Source organism: Ictalurus furcatus, chromosome 14, assembly GCF_023375685.1.
Source record: "Ictalurus furcatus strain D&B chromosome 14, Billie_1.0, whole genome shotgun sequence".
In the NCBI taxonomy this organism is placed as follows: domain Eukaryota; kingdom Metazoa; phylum Chordata; class Actinopteri; order Siluriformes; family Ictaluridae; genus Ictalurus; species Ictalurus furcatus.
Window position 1 is genome coordinate 22,502,025 of NC_071268.1, and position 22,472 is coordinate 22,524,496.

The 22,472-nt window shown below is 39.7% G+C and overlaps 2 protein-coding genes across 2 annotated transcripts in view; one reads left to right on the forward strand and one right to left on the reverse strand.

Moving 5' to 3' along the window:
- Positions 1-1,337: 1,337 nt before the first annotated feature.
- Positions 1,338-5,088, forward strand: fem1b (fem-1 homolog b). Its single transcript, XM_053641234.1, has 3 exons — positions 1,338-1,710; positions 1,790-2,190; positions 2,837-5,088. Exons 2-3 carry the CDS (start codon positions 1,943-1,945, stop codon positions 4,470-4,472), a joined length of 1,884 nt encoding a protein of 627 aa, XP_053497209.1. The 5' UTR covers positions 1,338-1,710; positions 1,790-1,942; the 3' UTR covers positions 4,473-5,088.
- A 2,682-nt stretch (positions 5,089-7,770) lies between these two features.
- Positions 7,771-22,472, reverse strand: part of itga11b (integrin, alpha 11b) — a 34,243-nt gene continuing 19,541 nt past the window's right edge. Inside the window, exons 17-30 of the mRNA XM_053641233.1 lie at positions 19,310-19,449; positions 18,988-19,098; positions 18,778-18,863; positions 18,411-18,615; positions 17,796-17,894; positions 16,497-16,573; positions 15,518-15,601; positions 14,819-14,900; positions 14,583-14,696; positions 13,479-13,562; positions 13,094-13,204; positions 10,983-11,078; positions 10,221-10,334; positions 7,771-8,667 (exon numbers count right to left, since the gene is read on the reverse strand). Coding sequence (XP_053497208.1) covers positions 8,605-8,667; positions 10,221-10,334; positions 10,983-11,078; positions 13,094-13,204; positions 13,479-13,562; positions 14,583-14,696; positions 14,819-14,900; positions 15,518-15,601; positions 16,497-16,573; positions 17,796-17,894; positions 18,411-18,615; positions 18,778-18,863; positions 18,988-19,098; positions 19,310-19,449 — 1,466 coding nt within the window. The 3' untranslated portion in view covers positions 7,771-8,604. The remainder of the gene's footprint in view (positions 8,668-10,220; positions 10,335-10,982; positions 11,079-13,093; positions 13,205-13,478; positions 13,563-14,582; positions 14,697-14,818; positions 14,901-15,517; positions 15,602-16,496; positions 16,574-17,795; positions 17,895-18,410; positions 18,616-18,777; positions 18,864-18,987; positions 19,099-19,309; positions 19,450-22,472) is intronic.

Consider the following 22,472-nt stretch of genomic DNA (forward strand, 5'->3'; position numbering starts at 1 on the left):
GTCCATGTTGATATGATTGCTTCACGCAATTCCTGCAGATTTTTCAGGTGCACTTTCATGCTGTGACTCTCCCGTTCTACCACGTCCCAAAGGTGATCCACTGGATTCAGATCCGGTGACTGGGAAGGCCACTAAAGAACATTGAACTCAATGTCATGTTCATGAAACCAGTTTGAGACGACTTTTGCTTTGTGACATGGTGCATTTAGTAGATGGGTAAATTGTGACCATGTAGGGATGCACATGGTCAACAACAATACTCAAATAATCTGTGGCATTCAAGCGATGATTGTTTAGTATTAATGAGCCCAAAGTGTCCCAAGAATACATTCCCTACACCATTACACCACCTCCACCAGCCTGGTAGGCTGGGTCCATGGATTCATGCTGTTGGTGCCAAATTCTGACCCTACCATCTGTGTGCCTCAACATCCATATACGTAACATTTTATCCTAATAATTAGCGTGTGACGTGCATAAGAATATGGACAGATTACTTAAAAGAAAAGCTCCAGATGCTTCTGGAACATCAACTTCATCCTCATGTAGTTAAAGCCTTGTTTATACTTTTTCCCGGCTCCGCAGCGCGAGCCTCCATTAACAGCGCGCGCACCTGCACAATCGCACGAGGCGTTTATACTTGATGCGCTCGCGGTTGTAATATTCTTTGAAACGAAAGGGGGCGACTCCGAGTAATCGTCCTATAAACCAAAAGGAAATAGCTCAGAGAAGTAGTTTGTCGGAATAACCACAGCAACGCTTACAAACATGGCGTCTCGCGTGGAGTTGCTGAATGCTGAAGAGGAATTGTCGTGTTTGTTGTTGACGATGTTTGTTTTCAATAAACTTCACTAAAACCCACAGTATGAAAGACAGAGTCATATAAGAATCATATACAACCCAGTAAACCTTGAGATTATCACTTGTCACATTACAACAAAATATAGCTATAAATATGAGAACATGTATAAAACTAAATTGAACAACCTCAATTTAAAAAAAAAATATTTTATTAATTTAATGAAGATTTTTTTTATTATTATTAAACACTGACCTTTACTGTCATTAAATATACTTATTATTTCTTGTAGGTTCATTTTGTAAATGTGAGCAATTACTATAGACATCAGCAAAAAGTGGGATCTTCCTACAAATGTCCTTTCTTACATTTACACTTACTTACATTTATTATTTTTAATTAATTTATTTTTTAAGTATCGATACATACCTGTTCACATGCTCATAAATGACTATTGGGCTCTGTACCTGCTTTTGTTCGAACTTTTCTTTTGAAATATTTTCTTGAGCTCAACCGGAAGTGAACAACAGAACTAGTTTTTCTGCTACTAACTCCGGAAACTGCTAGCTTAGCTTTGTGGCAGTTTAATATAAAGGTTAAACGTGTACGTGTTGTGTTTGCGGTTTTGTTTCTTTTATAGCGAAAACTCACGAACACAATTCGATACCGTTAATACGTTAATACGTTAATACGTTAATACGCAGAGCGCTTAGGAAGGACCAACAGGAAGTCTTCCTGTGTCGAGTCACCTGTAGTTAGCTGGCTAAGAACATCATTAACGTTAGCTAGCTAGCTGTCTAAATGCTTATACAGTCTCTAAACGGAGGGAAGCAGTGTATGTGATGGATATTTTTATTGTAATGTGTGCTTTGGCTTGAGAGTATTCAGTGTGGAGAGTGTAACCCTGCCAGGTTTGTTGACATCTCAGACTAGTTAACAGTATTATTATTATTATTATTATTATTATTATTATTTGTGTCGGTTTGTTAGGAGTTAGCATGCAGTCATGCGTCAAATCGAGCACATGAGGATGTTTCTCATGAGCTTGTGAGCTCAGACTGACTTTTTAATGGGAGCCGAGCCGCGTTTTTGTCAGACCTGTGGGCGATACTCACGCAGACGGAAGAAGAACCGGCGGCCCGAATGGAGTCGTTGGCAAGCTACGTTTATAAAGCGGCCAGTGAAGGCAGAGTCCTGACCCTAGCTGCTCTTTTACTCAACCATTCTGCCTTGGAGACTCGGTACCTGTTGGACTATGTAACCCAGCTGGCTGGTCAACGCTCCACTCCTCTCATCATAGCAGCAAGGAACGGCCATGACAAAGTGGTCCGGCTCCTTCTGGACCACTACAGAGTGGACACTGAGCAGACTGGGACAGTCAGGTTTGACGGGTAAGAGCACTATAATGTTTACAGCTCGATCGATACTGGATTTTACTGATACCGATACTGATAACTAAGTTGTGGCGGTACCGACCTGCTTATAATCAAACGGTAGTTTTTAAAATTGATACTGAATGAAAACACAACACTCAGTGTAAAGTACTGCTGAGCTTTATTTAAAAAATAAACATTACTGCCTGTACCATGAAAATGTACTGTGTGTATATATACACATGTATATGTGTGTGTGTGTGTGTAATTAATATATATATATATATATATATAGACATGGAGATATGGGGTGGCCCTAATCCAAACTGAACCAAAAAGTAGCACCCCACATAACAAATAAAAAGTGAGGCATCCAAAATAATTATTAAAAAAAACACTTCAAATAACACAACACAGTTTGTCAGTGATAGATTTTATTTGGCCTCTAGAGGCCGCTCTCGTACTTGTATAAGGACAGCGGACCCTTCTCAGCCGCTCACACTATGGATGCAACTGGGGAAACTATTGGTGTGGATTTTTGTGATCTTTAATAATATTGAACGAATAGCTCATGTACAGATTTCCTAGTTCTTGATGAATTAATCTGACTTTGAAGAATGAACAATCACAAATTCCTTTCCTCGCTCTGTACCCTTTTCTCCAGGTATGTAATCGACGGAGCCACGGCGCTCTGGTGCGCAGCAGGTGCTGGACACTTCGAAGTCGTGCGGCTTCTTGTGTCTCACAACGCCAACGTAAACCACACCACCCTGACCAACTCCACCCCTCTCAGGGCAGCCTGCTTCGACGGTCGGCTAGACATCGTGCGCTACCTGGTGGAACATAACGCCGACATCAGCATTGCCAATAAGTACGACAATACCTGCTTGATGATAGCTGCTTATAAGGGACACCCAGACGTCGTGCGCTTTTTGCTTGAGGAAAACGCCGACCCAAACGCGAAGGCCCACTGTGGCGCCACGGCGCTGCACTTCGCCGCTGAGGCTGGCCATCTGGAAATCGTGAAGGAGCTGGTGCGATGTCAGGCAGCCATGGTGGTGAACGGCCACGGCATGACGCCGCTCAAAGTGGCGGCAGAAAGCTGCAAGGCAGACGTTGTCGAGTTGCTTCTGTCGCATGCTGACTGTGACTCTCACAGCCGTATCGAAGCGTTGGAGCTGCTCGGAGCTTCCTTTGCTAACGACCGTGAGAATTATGACATCCTCAAGACATACCATTACTTGTATCTGGCCATGCTGGAGCGCTACCGCAACCCTGAAAGGGTCATTGCCAAAGAGCTCCCACCACCCGTGGAAGCTTACGGTGGCCGCATGGAGTGTAGGACCCCTCAGGATCTGGAGGCCATCAGGCAGGACCGTGACGCGCTACACATGGAAGGTCTGATGGTCCGTGAACGCATCCTTGGATCGGACAGCGTAGACGTTTCGCATCCCATCATATACCGTGGTGCCGTCTATGCCGACAACATGGAGTTTGAACAGTGCATTAAGCTGTGGCTACATGCCTTGCACCTGCGCCAACGAAGCAACCGTAACACGCACAAGGACCTCTTGCGCTTTGCACAAGTTTTTTCACAGATGGTACACCTGAAGGAGCCAGTTCAGGCGCCCGATGTCGAGCAGGTGTTGTGCTGCAGTGTCTTGGAGATCCGGCGCAGCATGGCGCGCTTGGAAACGGCCTCCGAGGCTGAACGTCCAGCCTGCTCTGACAGCTATGAGTCAAACATTTTTACATTTCTCTACCTGGTGTGCATCTCCACCAAGACGCAGTGCGACAACGAGGACCGTGCACGCATCAACAAGCAAATTTACGATCTAATCCGACTCGACCCACGCACCCGAGAAGGCTCGTCGCTGCTCCACCTGGCCGCCAGCTCCAGCACTCCAGTGGATGATTTCCACACGAACGATGTGTGCAGCTTCCCCAATGCGCAAGTCACTAAGATACTGCTGGACTGTGGCGCACAGGTGAACTGCGTAGATAATGAAGGAAACAGTCCTCTGCACCTCATCGTGCAGTACAATCGGCCCATCAGTGACTTCCTCACCCTGCACGCCATCATCATCAGTCTAGTGGAGGCCGGAGCTCACACTGACATGACCAACAAGCAGAAGAAGACGCCGTTGGAGAAGAGCACCACGGGTGTCTCGGAGATCCTCCTGAAAACGCAGATGAAAATGAGTCTAAAGTGCCTGGCTGCTCGGGCCGTCCGTCAGCATCACATCCTCTACCGAAACCAGATTCCTAAAAGCCTAGAGGAGTTTGTTGAGTTTCATTAATCTATTATATTTCTTTCAGTTTCTGAAGTTTTTAGCTGATCTGATGGTGCTGGTTATTCTTGATCAAGTTTTTTTTTTTTTTTTTTTTTAAAACAACAAACTCTCTTCCCCTTTGTTAAAAGTGCTCGTCACATGGATCTAAAAATGACCTTCACACTCATATGCATCTGATGTACAGATTTATCTAGACTGATCCCCCACCCCGGCCATCGTTTACACTCACTTCATACAAAGTAATGGGGTGCAACATACGATATTGAAATAACCACTCAGTGCATTTTGGGGGCCATAGCTAAGGAACTGAAATGAAACTGTCGTTTTTATGTGAATGACAAAATCCCCAGAGAGAACAGCTTTTTACTGACTGCACTTTGCGTAGGATGATTTCGTTAATTTTGTTTTATTAACATATTTTATTAAAAAATTATTTAAAACATAAGATCTATTTTCTAAGGAATCTTTAGCAGATTGGTGTACTAAAATTGAAACTTTCTTTGCCAGGCTGTACACAAATTTCTTTTATAAATAAATACACTAAGCTGTGCCTCTGATGGGTTCTTTTACATTTTTTTTTTACTTTTTTTTTTTTTTTAGTTCTTTCATTTTTCAACGTTTCCCATCATGCCATTGTAAAGTCATTTGATATCTACATGACCGTGTGCTGCTGTGCCTTGTCCTGGATGGTGCTTGGATCTTTTCATTAAAGTCTGAGAAGCAACATCATGTTGCATGTGGATCTCTGTGCAAGGAAGAGGCGGAGTCTGCAAACTTTGACTTTAAATGTTGAGTCTTTGCTTTCTGTCTTTGAGAACTAGTGATTGTAACGAGGTTGTACTTTTTATTTTTAATCTAATGAACCGAGATTAAGCCAACATTAAATGTTTTGTCATCTCTTCTTTACACAGTCTGATTCAAGAGGTCATGTGTTCAGTTCATGTTCTCAGTAGCCATTTTATTAGGTACACCTTAGACTGTACGATAACGTGTGTTGTTTGTATACATCATCCATTCATATGATTTATACATATACATATATGTATGGAGAATGCAATGTGATGCAGTCCACCTTAAATTGGATTTTAAAAATGTGCTCACCTTGCTCAGGTAGCACAACGGATTTTAACCCTCTTACCCCTAAGTCCCCACAGTATTAGGTCCCATAACCCTATATTCCCCAGAGAAACAGCACGCCAACCCTGAGTTCCTGGGCCAAAATCAACATTTTAATTTTAACATTTTTAGGCCTTGAAACAACTTATAATAATGTATTTGTGTAATATTACTTTGAAAATGAAGCAGTTCAGTGTTTTACTAAACTTAGAGCACAATTCTTAACTAGAGAAATTACGAAAAAATGCTTGCTAAAATCCTTCTACTAATTTAGAAGTACCATACGAGCATCAGCGTGGTCAATGCCTTTATAAATAATAAATAAATAAATGCATTTTAGCGCCAAAAGTCAAGTTTCTGGTGATAATCAGACCAGCAGGTAGTGTTTTCACGAATGCACAGAAATGGTCCCGTTATGACTCCAGACCCCTGCAGTGTCGGTCTGACTGGTTGATGCTGAAGATGAAGACGGATCAGGGTCTGAATCAGGAGAGTTTGCGTCTCTATCAGTTTCAGTTTCGGTTTCGGTTTCAACATCGCCTGAACTTTCACTGCTGTCACTATCTAGAATCCTCGCTCTCGCCTGTGTGACTGTGTATGTTTTCTTTTTTTTCACTATTTTAGATGTACCTGTGTTCACTGTAGGTGTAACTTTAGCTGGAACACGATTAGCTTTTCGCTTTGGCATTTTTAGTTCACTTCTACTATTACACCTATATTCACGCTTGGATCAGCTTCATCGTAATGCCGGCGTAATAACGTAATCACGTCGTGACGTCATCAACCTTCCGGGTCAAAAAATAATAATTAAATAAGTAAGGAATCATAGCAGAGTAATGCCGGTACACTGGCCTTACGGGGATAACGTTTACACTGTAAATCCTCTATATCGGCCTTACGGGGATTTGGCATAGACGACCAAGCCGGTCTATCGTCCTTACGGGAATAGATCAAAGACGGGCAAGCCGGTTTTTCGGCCATACGGGGTAAGAGGGTTAAGTCTAAATTTGTTACAGATTCAAATTCGTGCCTTTTTTCCCCTCCGATGTCCAGATACTGGCTATGAGATCGGTGCCGTCTATTGCAATAACTATATTGGTCGGCATGTAAATCAAAACACCTGAATCTATAGTATGGAATAATACTAAATTTGTCCTTCATGTACAGTCCTGGGGGGAAAAGAAAAATGGTCCAAGTCCAAAATGCCAAAATATTAAGCTTTTAATAGTCTTATACAAATTATTGGTCAGGAAATTAGCAAGAATTAAACAAACAGATAAAGTAACTTTTGTAAGGGATATTTTTTCCCCTTTGATTTCTTTAAATGTTTAAACCTTTTTATTTTATTGATTTTATTTTAATTTGTACACTCAGAAATATGTTTGCCTGAATTTGACATCAAACATTTTAATCGTTCTCATGATTTTCCCTTCGAGTACTTGAAGACTACATAAGTAAATTTCCCAAACAGTTCACTGCAGTAAAAGTAAACAAGCACATGGTGCCACAGGAGGTCTCAGGAGTACCTTTGTTTAATTCTTGTTAATTGTCTGACCAATGATTTGTTGTTAAGACCATTAAAATGAAGACCATTTTGAACTTGGCCTATTTTATTTTATTTTTGCCCAGGAGTATATAAGCCTATTTGAAATTGTTAGTGTAGGTCGACCTAAAAATAAACAGCCAACCTACTTCATGCATTTGCTGTGATTGTAAGTATGTAAAAAAAGAACCCCCCCCCCCTTTTTTTATTAGGTGACCAATAACTAAGTGCTCACATGAGCAGTAAACTGACTTTCTGACTACAACAAGAGCATTTAAATAGCGCCGTTAAAATTGTACTAAAAAAGATCGTAGCCTAATAAGTAGAGCAGATGCAATGATGTGACTGTAATATTTAATAAGCTGCTTGTTAAATACTTACGTTATTGTTAAATGCTTTGAACGACTTTGAGTTTTTAACATGAAACGCATACTTTGGTTTTTAAGTAAAATATTAGCGTAATGACATCATAAATGTTCATCGCAAGCCATTGATTGTTGCTGTCTGCTTTTATTCCCTATAGCGGTGTAAACTGAGGCAAATTTCATATGATTCAATTATCCAATATAATATCTTCTCAGTCAAGACCAACACATCAACCTGTCCATCTTAGTGTTAACTCCAGGAGAATATACAACAGGCCTCTCACGCAGATATATTCTTTTAATTTAGTAAATTTAAGAAGAAGCCATTTCAAAATAACACCAACAAACAAACAAAAAATGAACCAACAACACAGTTATCCCAACAGTTGGCCTTTATTCTACCCAACAGTAGCTCATTGCCTTATCTTCTTGTGCTGTATCAAATAAAGTCGCTGTTAAATGTAAAATGTATGATTAAAAAGTGTGATATCTGCTTCACTTACAGTCATTAGATGGTAAATGTCAGCCTGAAGTAAAGAAGATGCATCCATGGAGGAAGTGAAGTTCCTTTAAGGTGCAATGGAACATCTCCATTAAAGCAGATATGTAATGTATTTTATATTACCTTGCCATAATTCATTCCAAAAGGAAATGTCTTTGTCACTGGTTAGTTACTAGTTCAAGTCTATATGTACAAGTGCATCCACATGAATTTATGCTACTGCAACTATTGAGCGATTATGTGCGATCACTACAATGCAAAACGCGTTCTAAATGATCTGTTTAAGCATTTGATTGTACTTCCATCTAGTACTGTACATTTGTTACATTTACAAATCCCACATTTCTTTTTAACTCTGTATTCTTAAAATAGCTAACAGATCTAAGGTCTTGTATTGTCAAGGCCTTGCAAGGTTTAAGAATTTGGTCATAAGTTACGACTCGTCAGAGATCCGCATCTTTACTGCATTCAAACGTTTTGGTCCTGTGAGAAAGTGGGAGGGCTCAGCAGTGCATGACGAATGTCAGATGGCCGGAGTTCTGCGAAGACGGACCCATGCTCCTGGAGCATCCCTGAGTTACAGCCTTGTGAAAGAAAGAGCACACCGTGGCTTTACCGCTGCTCTGTGGTCTTCTCATCTTTTTCACGTTGTCTCTCCCTGTGAAAGAATCCCAGCTACAGAAAAACAGACAGAGCCTATTGTGAGTTTTTCCCTAATGTGTACATATCCATTATGACTGACTTCAAAGACTAAGATGTAAGGCAGTGGTCACCAACCCTGTTCCCGGAGCTCTATCTTCCTGAAGACTTTAGCTCCAACCATAATCGTGTCCACCTGACCATCTAATCATGCCTTAAGAAGTTCTTGATCAACTAAAACAGGTGCTGTAGAGTTTGTGGTTGGACATGAAACCAGCAGGAAGGTAGATCTCCAGGAACATCTCAAGGAAGAGCATTGGTGAGCACTGAAGTAAGGAACAACACACTCCAGACCCTGCTGTTATACAAACAAAAGGCATGCAACAGCATGTTCTGGAGTGTGTTGTTCTGCTTAGACCACAGTGATTTGCCAACAATTACAATGTTTAATTTATTAATGAACACACCATGCATTATAATGGTTTCTGCTAGTTAGATTTAAACTTGTGGAACATCTGAGAAACAAGTTGTTCCAGTTCTCCCATGTTATAATGATAATGAGTCTTTATTGGTCACCTATACCTTATAGCACAGTGATTATAGCTTATAGCTGATTCCTCTCTCTCTCTCTCTCTCGGCTACTGAGTGCGCTTACAACTGATACTCCTTCCATAAATGTTAATGTCTCCTACCAAAGGACTTCACTACATCAGTTATAAGAATAACTTTGTTAAACAACAACCCATTTTACACAACAAATCTATTTATTATTAGATTATATGGAGCTTCTGCCCTGTGTATGAACCGTTACTATAGAAACAACAATACATTAGTGTATTAATATGAATTGTTCGTTACGACCTTTGCTGTTATACGAAAATAATGCACACCTACTGACCAATCAAATTCAAGCATTCAACCATGTTGTAGTATATATATACTCAGTTTCCACATAGCTTATAGTTATGTAGTTTTTGGTAACACATTTAAAAAAATATTATTAGCCCTTTTATCAGTTGGAACAAACATATTGGTCACTTTGTACACAGTTACCTGTCTGTTGCTATGAATAATTTGTCAGCCATTTTCTACCCTGTCCTATAGGAGTGGTGAACATTCTCAACACAGCAGTGACTGGCATTAGTGTTGCACTGGTACAAGTGTATCTGGCTCTGATAGAGTTTTTAAATACTGGGTATTTTACTGATCTGTTTATTAGACAAATCGACATTATTGTTGCACCTTGTAGGTGTACACCAAGAGACTATAATTTTTGTCTTATCCATATGCATGTCACTGAGATCATTAAACATTTAACACTGAGGTGTTTAAAACCCCCAACAGTGCTGCTGTACCTAATAGACCCATACCAGAGTAACACACACTGCTATGTCAGTGTTAATGTGGTGTGGTGAAAATAGTGTGATAAATATTTGGTTACCAGTTACTATATTAGTCCTTGGTAAAGGGGGACTGACTAACTGCAAAGCAATAGATGGGTTACAGTCATCAATTCTACTCTACATGCAGGTTTACCTGATTAATACAATATAATGGATGTTGTATAATAATGAATCAGGATAACATGCCTTCCAGAGAGCTAGTACCAGCAGAGCCAAAAGCTGTAGGCCTCCCAAAGTGCTTCCGATTATAATCCAGATGGGAATTCTGTAATCTTCATCCTTTCTAATCTCCAGAATTATCTGCACACAAGACAAGACAAAAATAAATGCTTAATCCTGGATATACAGTATGTGCATATATGGATGTATGAAAAAAAGGCTGAGTCTATATATATATATATATATATATATATATATATATATATATATATATATATATATATATATATATATATATATATATAATATAGTGGGGGAGATAAGTATTGGACATGTCAACATTTCTGTTGCCTATCCCAGGGAACTCGGGGCACAAGGTGGGGATACCCTGGACACAGTACCAACACACATTCACACACTATGGACAAATTTTAAATGCCAGTCAGACTACAGTGCATTCGGGGAAACCCCCGAAGCACAGGGAGAACATGCAAACTCCACACACACAGGGTGGCGGTGGGAATTGAACCCCCAACCCTGGAGGTGTGAGCCACTGTGCCCCCTATTATTATTATTATTATTATTGGGTGATCTTGTTAGGGAATGTAACTCTCTTTTTATTGTAAACATGTTCAATATTATTCAAGAAAGTAGACATACATGTGCACATATGATGAAAACTTTTATTCTCTATTATTATATGTTTTCATCCTTATTGTTTTACTACTTGGCGTTTATTAAATGCTTTACAGGGTTTGTTTGTGAATAGAATTATTTTGTAGTGCTCACATGTCTTGTAGGTCTTTCCTCATGCAGGAACACAGGGCTGTTTGGGCTCAACTCGATGGCTGCCATTATCACCAACTCCAAAGCCTTGAAGTTTATCTGGGCAAAACAGAAGTACTTTTTTTTCCCCACTCAAACTTTGTGTTGTTTGGTTTTATGGGTGATTGCTTTCCACACCCTTTTTCTTTCAAGTGATTTGCTGCACTCAAAATATTTTACATTACTATTTTACATAAGGATCAGAGGAATGGTAATTAAGATTGTTGATTCAAGCCTAGTTCACACTACATGATTTTAAACCCGATTTGCAAGTCGCTGAGCTTGCCGATAAAAACCCTTTTTGTAAAATCGTGAGCAGTCGGCGCTCGCCAATCGGCAGTCGATCGTTATGTGTGAACTATTCAACGACGCATCGAACAGCCTCGGCAACACATCACCGAGGCATCATCGACGCTAGACAGATATTTGGTATGCTAAATATCTGGAGCTGTCGGACAACTCCACATCCTGTGACGTGAAAAGTGTCGTCACTGGCAAGGATTGCGGCGATGAGCTAAAGCCAATGAGAGAGCAAACCATGGGGTGAGGTCACAGTGAGGAATAGAAACCCGCTAAACCTATGGCCTATAAACCATAAATTGAGAAGCACCTCCAACTCTCTCTCCAACTCTCTTTATAGCACACACAATCCCTGCTGCCCGCATGTGCTAATCCGTTCTTTTCCTTTTTGGGGGTTTCTTCAGCACAAATCATCTGCTCGCAAAAAAACAGCTCGCACCACTTGTTTGTATCCTACGTCCATCTTCAAATAAACAACACCTGTTTCTCACTTCATATATCAGTGTCACTTCTCGCATGTGTTTTCGTGACAAAACGTACTTTGGACACCAAATAGTCGTCGGCTGACAAAGCCGTTGTCAGATCGTGTCGTGCGTGACCCCCTGTCGCTGGGCAATCATGTAATGTGAACACCACAACGACTTCAAGACTTCCGATTACAAGACAGAAAGTCGTGTAGTCTGAACAGCACAGCGATCTGCCGACATTGAAAGTCGTGTAGTGTGAACTAGCCTAAGAGACTTCATATAACACTGCCAAGACCGGCTGGTAAAACGTGTTCTGAGAGTTGTGGTAATGGTAGCTCTTCTAGTAATTTCATTTCATAAGAACTTCAGTTGCCTTCTCGAGGTGGGGAAACTGTATAGCATTCTGGCACATAAAGTACACTAAACTAAATTAGGTATAGGACATCTTGCCCAAAATGTGCCATCCAAAAAGAAGTCTCGGTTATATATAATTTTGTTGATGTTGGAACATAGCTGGTATTTCACAAGCAACGTACAAAACAAACAAGAAAAACATGCGGATTCTTTAAAATGAGACCGATAACTTTCCTTATATTGACTTTACACTGACTTTCTAATAATTTACTACATTCTAGTAGTAGCAACACATCATTTTTGTTACGTAGCGTAGACGGAGACAAGCGCGGGCGAGCGGAGAGATGGCGTGTGACTGAACACAGGACGAGAATCGACTCGGGACAGAGCAGGTATGCTGTATATCAGGGACGTAGGCAAAAGCGTAGTGAGAGACGAGCGTGAAGTCGAGCACCAGGGAAAACACTTATAATGAAACCGGCTTGGTAATCAAACAGAGACTAGGCTGCTGAGCGGTTACTTCACAAGCGGGTCATGCTAGGGAGGCCCTTATATAACCTTAGGTGTGTACAGGTGTTCGTAATTAGAACTCCGGCGAACTCGAGCGCGGGTATGAGCGGGAAGTGTAGTCCTCCTCCGCCACGTCCCTGGGCGGCACTACACTTTGTGAGCCGCCGCGCCGATTTTGCCGTGTCTATCACGTATTTAATCAGATCTATCTGATTAAAAAAAAGCCGAAATAGTTGTTTCTTATATGAAATTAGAGACATCATCAGTCGGTATCATCAACAAGCAGAGAGAAGACACCGTGAGAAACGAGTACTGTTTAATGAGAAACATGATATTAGGGTTAGGGCTTGATCTGCCACACTGAACACATTAAAACCTCAATGAGCAAAGAGCAAATTTAATTTCTGAAAAGGAGCCACAATGCATTAAAGTCCAGCCGCTTACTTTCTGTAGCGTGTGGAGGTTTAGCCATCCTGCCACAGTCACTCTGATGTCTTGTTGGGGTAGAAGTATGAGCTTGCACTGTGCAGAAAAAGCTACAGCAGTCGACGAATTCTGTTTCAGTAAACAATAAATAGGGATACAGACGTGTAAATGACAGGGATTGCACTGGGACCTGAAGAGGCAGTACAGGAACAAATCAAGTAGTTTAGTCTTTTTGATTTATGGCCTACTAATTAAAATGATTATAAACACTTTTTTTCAGATCAGTTTTATCTCAGCTAAAAGGATTTTTGCACTTGCTAAACAGTAGCCAGTGTGGACAGGAGCTCTTCAGCTCTTTTTATCAAATCGATCTTTTTATCAAATACAATAAATAGATCATTACCAGCTGTGGTGTGAGCGAGAGGTCTTCATCTGAGGGCACATCTGTTACAGTGACGCGTGGAACTGTACACTGAGAGCCAGAGTTCTGGAGACAGCACAAATACACTGACTCTTACACTGTAAATCATTACTGAAAACCAAAGCACATACACATTAACTTAAAGTGATAGTTGACCCAAAAATGAAAATCCTGTCATCAATTACTCATCCTTATGTCATTCCAAACCTGTAAGACTTTCATTCATCTTCGGAACACAAATGAAGACATCTTTAATGAAACCTGGGAGATTTCTGTCCCTCCATTTACAGTCCATGTAACCAAAATTTTCAAGCTATGAAAAGTTCATAAAGGCATTGTAAAAGTAATCCATGTGACTCCAGTGGTTTAATCCCAGTTTTATGAAACAATACAAATGTTTGTGTGTACACAAAATATCTTTACTTCTGCATAGATCTCCGACGCACATTCACAAGAGAACCATGACGCATGTGAAAGCAGACAAAAAATGCAAGTCTTCCTCTATGTCAAAATCTGCAGACACTTTTTTTTATTTTATTTTTTTTATACACAAAGATTGTTTTAAGTGACTCAGTTTGTGTACAGCGTCCCTCTGCTGTAAACTGTGCAGTGCTTCCAGGTCCGGACGGTCTTGCTATATAACCGGACCCAAAAGCGCTGCACTGTTTACAGCAGAGGAAGAGGGACGCTGCAGATTTCGACATAGAGGAGGACTTGCATTTGTCCGCTCTCACGTCAACACAACACGCATACGTTGTGGTTCTCTTGTGAACGTGCATCGGAGATGAATGAGGAAGTGAAGATATTTTGTGAATAAAGACTAATTTTTAGTTTTATATCACTTCATAATGTTGAGATGAAACCACTGGAGTCACATGGATTGCTTTCACGATGCATTTATGAACTTTGTGGAGCTTGAAAGTTTTGTTTACATGGACTGTAAATGGAGGGAGAGAAATCTCCCGGGTTTCATTAAATAATGTGTTCATTTGTGTTCCTATTTACCAAAGGTGCCAGTGATAGTGGAGGGCACTGTAGGTATTTGACTGGAAACAAATAATTTAAAAATTAACTTTTATTCCATACCTGATCCACATTTATGTCTGAGATGTACAGGAGATGATTGCCCTTTTTAGTCACAGAAAAAACATCTACTGTGAGGAGCAGGTGAGTAACAGGGAACAGACCGAGGTTCTGGAGCTGCAGTGTAACATAAAAAAAAGGGTTTAAAAAACTGTATCACTGAGTGAGATCTTTTTGCGAAGTTGGCATAAAAACACACGAGCAACTTCACAGCAAAAGGAAGAAGAAGTTATTCCTACCTGATAGGACAGATTGAAGGTAGAGCCTGCATAGCCTAGATTAGGCACAGATTTAATTTCAAAGCGAAAAGGGCTGGAATCCCTGGATGATAAAAGTAGTCAAAAAAAAAAATCAAAAAACAGTGAGCTGCATAGATTAGCTTCTAGTATATGGTTTGTACTTATATAAAAGTGTGCACAGTGTACTTTCTCTTTGCTGCACTCACACTGAAAAAATTACTACTTTGCACATTTTGCACATTTGTTCATGATGATATCACTGGGAAGTAATGAATCGCTTCATGCTTGATAGGGCATGGTGTTACAGGAAAATAATCAGCGATGGGGTGGTCTGATGCGGCCCGACATGAAACAATATTACAGTTACAACCTCAAAGAGTTTTATTTTCCAATAACAGCACAACTCTTACTACGGAAATGATAATTTATTAGAACAAGCACATTAATAAAACCCCTAATATACTGTATTGTATAGTAGTGTATAAGATAGGTATATATAATGTAAGATGCTAAGGATAAGAACATAAACATAGGTAAGTTATGTGCTTCATCACTGACCCATAAGACAGTTGTTTAAAAAAAAAAAAAGAAAGTTCATTCATACATTGTCTTATTTCATATAGAAACACTGACAGAGATATTCATGACACAGTCAACTTTATTGTTCTGAATATGAATGTGTTATGTGTGGTTTATTACCTTGTAAAGAGGATATCAGCTTCATGCCTTAAAGGATGATGTATGTTATTGATGTTGTCTTCTGGGGTCACTTCTTCACCATTGCTAGAAAAAAAGAAAAATATTGTTTATCACAGCTAAACTTTTATGATGGATAAAATACACATTTAAAACATCCAAGTTTGCTCACCTGCCAATTCCCACCCATCAGCTAACTCCCTATTACCAACTAGGGGGTGAAGTTTAACACATGTTCCGCCAAAACATGTCAACCCAGCAAACTGCATCTTTTCAAACTACTGCTCACGCATCACAAGACAACTGAATGCGCATGGAAGAAAGTGCTATATACCCTGTTCTGCATACTGTACATGAGCTTACAGATGACCAGCGTCACTGCCAGGGGAGGGAGTTCACCCCTCCCACCCACTGCCAGTTTTGCTCCCTTGGCTCCTGGCTGTGGCATCATCAGGATTTGAACTCGCAACTCCTGACAATGACTATGTTTACATGCACATCAAATTCCCTTTAAGGTCTACATTCGGGTTGCAGAATACGATGTTTATATGCATAGAGGCATTGAAATATTCCTGTATACATGGTTGTTGTAAATACAGTATGCCATTCCTAAATACCTAGCCTACAGCTAAGCGTCTGTTAGCACGCACAATTCCTCGCGGACTGAGCATGCGCATATATCTCCTTTGAGTGGATTTTCTGAATAAGGTGTTTATATGCAACACATTTCCAATTAAAACAGGCATATTCAAGGGGTGGGAGTCAAAATTTGGGGAATCAGAATATTGTCTTAATCTCAATTGGGCAATCGTATTACGGTGTTTGCATGACTCTGTACAAGTCAATAGGGTGAATGCTTTTTCTGTTGCGCCGCTCAGTAGCCCATAAGATAAAATACACATTTAAGAAAAGTGGAGATCAATGTGACTTTTCTGTTTACTGTGTGAGTGCACTATTAAAACAATAATATATTCGTATTCACCTGGAGGCCTTTAGCAAAACTTGCATGTAATCCAGAAAGACTGATCTGCTAAACTCCAATTCCAACCGGAAGGTCACCTAGGATGAAGCACATTCAAACATATGCATACACACCCAAGGTAAATTAAGCAGCAATCTATATTGTTAAGCTTCTATATACAGTAGTAATGCACTTTTTGTTTTTCCAAGTCATGAGACAAAATAATTTGCTTTTACACACTCACAAAACACAAAGCTATCAAACAGTTTAATGACGTGTTTCACAAACAGGTTCATAGGACCCCCTGAAGATCCAGAATTTTGTTCTCCTTTAGATACCAATACAAATAAAGAAACAGAACCCGACACAGGTGTGTGGGAAGCCGTGAGAGTGTAAAAATGAGGACCTGGTTAGAAACTCTGTTTGGGAAAGTGTCTCCTCTATCACGGTTTATATAATTTGACACTAATGGCTCTGAAAATAATACATTGGGTATATTATACGTATATAATTAAAACTCACAGCACCAAAATTATTACGAATTCTGCAAGAACAAAGTAAGGCTTAACAGATTGAACATAAAATATGGAAAAGCAGAGTATAAGGAAAACATTATAATATGGAAAACATTACTGATCTACCACACTGCGGATAAATTAAACCTCACAGGTATAAATGAAATCCTTCGAAAGATAGATAGCTTATGTCTACTTGGAGAGATGAAACTGACTGGAAATTTGGCTGAAATTATTGTTAACCTTTCTAAGAATTATATACTTTCAAGGAATTTACGGATGACAGTCTAATAGATTAATGACCGTTTTCTCTGGACTGCGTCTTTGTTGATGTTCTACAGCTTTTGCTGCAGATCTTTTTATTATTAGCAAAGCCCTGGCCCTTTCCCATCATCAGCCAAGAACCATGTGGGGATATGCCGGTGACAGGCATGTTTATCATGCATACACTGAAGGCTGTATCTCATAATTTCCAAGAAAGAAAGAAAATGCCCCTGAACTTGGAATTCCTACTCAGGAATTTGGGATGGTATCCTCAGTCCTAAGTTCAGCACGTAACATCAAATCAACATGGCTGCTCACAGCATGAAGCAGTTTTTTTTAACCATTAAATGATTTATGTTGTATGTATGAGTATTTCCTTTAGATCAATCAACATACATACATGTTTGCTTGTTAAATCTATAACACTGATTATACAGGTCACTGTTTTGAGGACGTCAATATACATTATTCATCGCAGTTAGCTGGCTAGCTTGTTGCATACAAACATTCCGAGGTAAGTGGGATGCAGCATTTGTCTCACCTGAGCGAGAGACCTCATCAGTGGAGCACTGACATTGCAGTTCCTCTGGAGACTTATTCTTTCTGCTGCCTCACACTTGATTTCTACATCAGGAGGAGTCTGGAATGCAGGACACACTAGCATGTCACCTTGAATGACAAACCATGACACTTTATACTCCTAACTCAACATCCCTCCCTCAGTCTCTTCAAGGCAGTAGTTGAAGTCATGTGGTTGGACTGGCTGACCGATACACACAATAGGTATGTTTACATGCGCCCATTGTCGTCAATCTGAATGAATTCAGTCCAATTGCAGATTCGGAAAGTACTGTTTGTTATATGTGCCCTAAACATTGTAATCTGAGTCAAATATCCATTTACATGTGCACTACATATATTCCGAACAAAACTTCTGTGCAAGCGCAGAGCATCTGTTGTTGCGTTCCACTGCACTGTGCATGTGCGCAAGTTATTTTTTGAAGCCAACTTAGAAAATAGTCGGATTCAAGCATTTACATGGCTATTTTTTTTCCTATTTACCTGATTATTTCAGATCTACACCACCAAAATTTCAATCGGATCAAGCTCAATCAATTGATTGAGGTGCTGTGCATGTGTGTGTGTGGAAGCAAACCTTCACCATCAGGCTGGAGAAGTGCAGGTTCGCTGAATGAGAAATGTGAAGCTGTGTGTTGTAGGCATTTTCTCCTCTATTCTCCAGTCGAACCTCCACCAGCACTCTTCTCCTGCTGGTTTCCACCACACGCTCAGTGTTCCCCCTCGCCCCCTTCAGGCCACACAGTGGGCATGTAGCACACTGTCTCCAAGCACAGAACTGTCTGGAAACAAAAACAGAGACACATACAGTACAAGGCTACCAGGGAGAGCAGTGCACAGCGTAATGTATGTGCTTGTGTGTGAAAGATCACACAAAAACATTACTTCAGATCTGGTATGTGTGCTACAGATTTATCTTTGAGTGTGGTTCCACAACAACACACCTACGGTCCAGTAGGTCAGTGCTGCTCTGTAGCATCAAGTTAGGCGCACATCGATCATCTTCCTCACATCCATTCCAGAACGGCAGCTAAGGAAGGAAAATGTGAGGAAGAAACACCATTAATCTTACACTGCATTAAGCATAGCATTCCAGCAATGAACAATGTTTAGGTAACTTTAGCCATTTAAAGCTTATTTTAGCTGTGAGTCACCTCTGAACGTAGTGAGGTGGACCAACTATCATCCAGCACGGGGCCTTCATCAAGGTTCTGCAGTTCCACGTCCACATTGAATACTACTGGCCGAGTGTAATCGGCAGTTTCCTGTACACACAGTACACAGACTTTGATACACAAACCTGTTAAATCTGTTAAACCATGTAATGTAATAAATGATAAATTGCAAAAATTCTAAATATACAGAATTAAGATAAATATGTCTAGACTGGTATGGATTTGATATCCTTTTTAGTATTAACAAAGTGATAAACTTTGGGAATAGAATATATAAGTTAAGAGGTGATGTCAGACTCACATGCACATGGAAGTAAATGTGCTCACAGTGCGGTGTGTCTGGTAGAACAGTGATATTTGCAGAAGGCTGTCCTTCAGTGTAATCCAGTACTGCTCTGGGGCTGTAGCGTCTCTCTTCAAAAGCCCAGCTCTGTTTAAGAGCTTCAGAGACAAAGAGAGACAAAGAGAAACTCAAATGTGATAAGATGAATGCTTAATAACCACATTCTTGCTTAGTTAACTGGTGTATTTAACATGCATATGCAAAATTTGCAGCATATCCTACAGTTGTATTTATACTCAGCCAAAAAAATAAACGTCCTCTCACATTCAACTGCTTTTATTTCCAGAAAATTTCTTAACCCGTGTAAATATTTATATTAACATAAAAAATTCAACAACTGAGACATAAACTGAACAAGTTTCAGAGACATTTGATGAAGATAATTGTAATAATGAGTCCCTGAATAAAGGGACTCCAGCTGCTGTTAAAAGTAACAGTCAGTATCTGGTGTCCTCCAGCTGCTTTAAGTACTACGGTGCATCTCATCCTCATGGACTGCACCAGATTTGTCAGTACTTGCTGTGAGATGTTACTCCACTCTTCCACCAAGGCATTTGCAAGTTCTCGATCACGTCTGGGGGGGACACACGGTTACATGGAATTTTCCACTGCAAGGACAATCAACTGTCCTTCCTGTCTCCCTGTAGCACTGTCTTAGGCGTCTTACATTACAGACATTGGAGTTTATTGCTCTGGACACATCTGCAGTCCTCATGCCTCCCTGCAGCAGGCCTATGGCATGTTCACGCAGGTGAGCAGGAACCCTAGACATCTTTCTTCTGGTGTTTTTCAGAGTCAGTAGAAAGGTCTCTTTAGTGTCCTAAGTTATTGTAACTGTGACCTTAATTCCATACTGCCTGTAAACTGTTCGTGTCTTAAGGACTGTTCCACAGGGGCACGTGCAATAATTGTTTATGGTTCACTGAACAAGCATGAAAAACATTGTTTAAACCCTTTCCAATAAAGATCTGAAAAGCTTATTTTGATTTTACAAAATTATCTTTAAAATACAGTCTTTTTTCTTTTTCTTGTGAAGTGTATATATATATATATATATATATATATATATATATATATATATATATATATATATATATATATATATATATAAAATGTGAATAATAATGTGCAGGACCTAGAGGATTTTTCTGAAGAACAGTGGGCAGTTTAACTGCTCAGGACAAACAAGGGACTCATGAAGTACTCTCACAAAACATAAACACAGTTGTTGATCATCCAGGTAACAACACACAGTATTAAGAATCAATCATGTGTAAACTTTTGAACTGATTCATTTGTGTAAATTCAATTATTGTGTCTTGCGGCCTTTACATCCCATAGTACAAATCATATCATAAAAAATAAAATGCAATTTAATAAAAAAAAAAATTTTACATTTTGTAGATTCTCCAATGCCTATGCAAACGTATGACCTCAACTGTAAATCCAATGCATTTTCCAGAACACACACTAGTGTTATGTTCTACAGTTGCTATGGGTTGGGTAGTACAGTTAATTTAAAATTTGTATTTCTATTAACTGAATTTGGTGCCATATTTATACTGCCAAAAGTGAAAAAAGAGGGGGAAAAAAAATCACATTTAAAGACAGTAAAATATGCTCTGCCTACCTCTAAAGTGTCTGCAAAGTTAGGAACCAATAAGAATGAATGTACCTACAGTGGATATAAAAAGTCTACACACCCAGAAGTTAAATCATGTCAGAACCTTTTTCACCTTTATTATGAAATTGCAACAAATAAATATCAAGTGACAAACACCCAGAATTACAAAAAAACTTCCAACACGCAGCTTGCATAAGTGTGCACACCCTTTTATAATTGGGAATGTGGCAGTGTTCAGAATCTAACAATCACATTCAAACTCAGGTTAAACACTAATTAGTATACACCTGCCATCAATTAAAGTGACTGATTACCCCAAATAAAGTACAGCTTTTCCTATAGGATTTTCCTGACATCATCTTTCGTAACATCCAACTGGAAAAAACATGAGACACAAGAGCTTACAAAGCAGGTATGAGATCTCGTTGTGAAAAAATATCAATCAGGAGAGGGTTTCAAAAAAAATTCCAAGGCATTGGATATACCATGGACCACTGTAAAGACAATAACCAACAAGTGGAGAAAATATGGCATGACAGTGATATTACTGAGAACAGGATGTCCCTCTAAAATTGATGAGAAGATCAGGAGAAAACTGGTCAGGGAGGCTGCCAAGAGGCCTACGGCAACATTAAAAGAATTACAGCAATTTCTGGCCAGTACTGGTTGCTCCTTACATGTCACAGCACTCTCCTGAATTCTTCATTCTTCAATTCGTCATCTCTTGGCTATGGGGTTGGCTGGCAAGACGGAACCCTTTTTTATTTTAACAAAAATAAAAAAATTACACAAAATCCCAAAATCATGTGTTATTATGCGTTATGGTCTGATGAGACCAAAGTTGAACGTTTTGGCAATGATACCGAAAGATATGTTTGTCACAAAAAAACAAAGCACATTACAAAAAGAACACCATCCTGACAGTGAAGCATGGTGGTGGAAGCGTCATCCTTTAGGGCTGTTTTTCCTCAGCTGGAACTGGGGCTTTAATCATTGTGGCAAGAATAATGAATAGCTCCAAATACCAGTCAATTTTGGTACAAAACCTTAAGGCTTCTGCTAAAACTCTTAAAATGAAGAGGAATTTCACCTTTCAGCATGATAATGACCCAAAGCAAAGCTCCAGATCAACAAAGGAATGGCTTCACCAAAAGTCCAAGGTTTTGGAATGGCCCAGCCAGAGTCCAGACCTAAATCCAATCAAAAATCTGTGGATTGACCTGAAGAGAGCTGTGCACAGGAGATGCCCAGCCAACTTGACAGAATTAGAATGCTTTTGCAAGGAAGAATGGCAAAAGTCAATATAGATATCTACAAATATATGCATACAGATGTGCCAAACTGATTGACTCTTACCCAAAAGGATTGAATGCTGTGATAAAAACTAAAAGTGCTTCAACTAAGCATTAGTTTAGGGGTGTGCATACTTACACAACCAGGTTATTGTACTTTTTTTTCTTCTTTTTTCCCCCTAACATGATTCTTATTGTTTTTCAC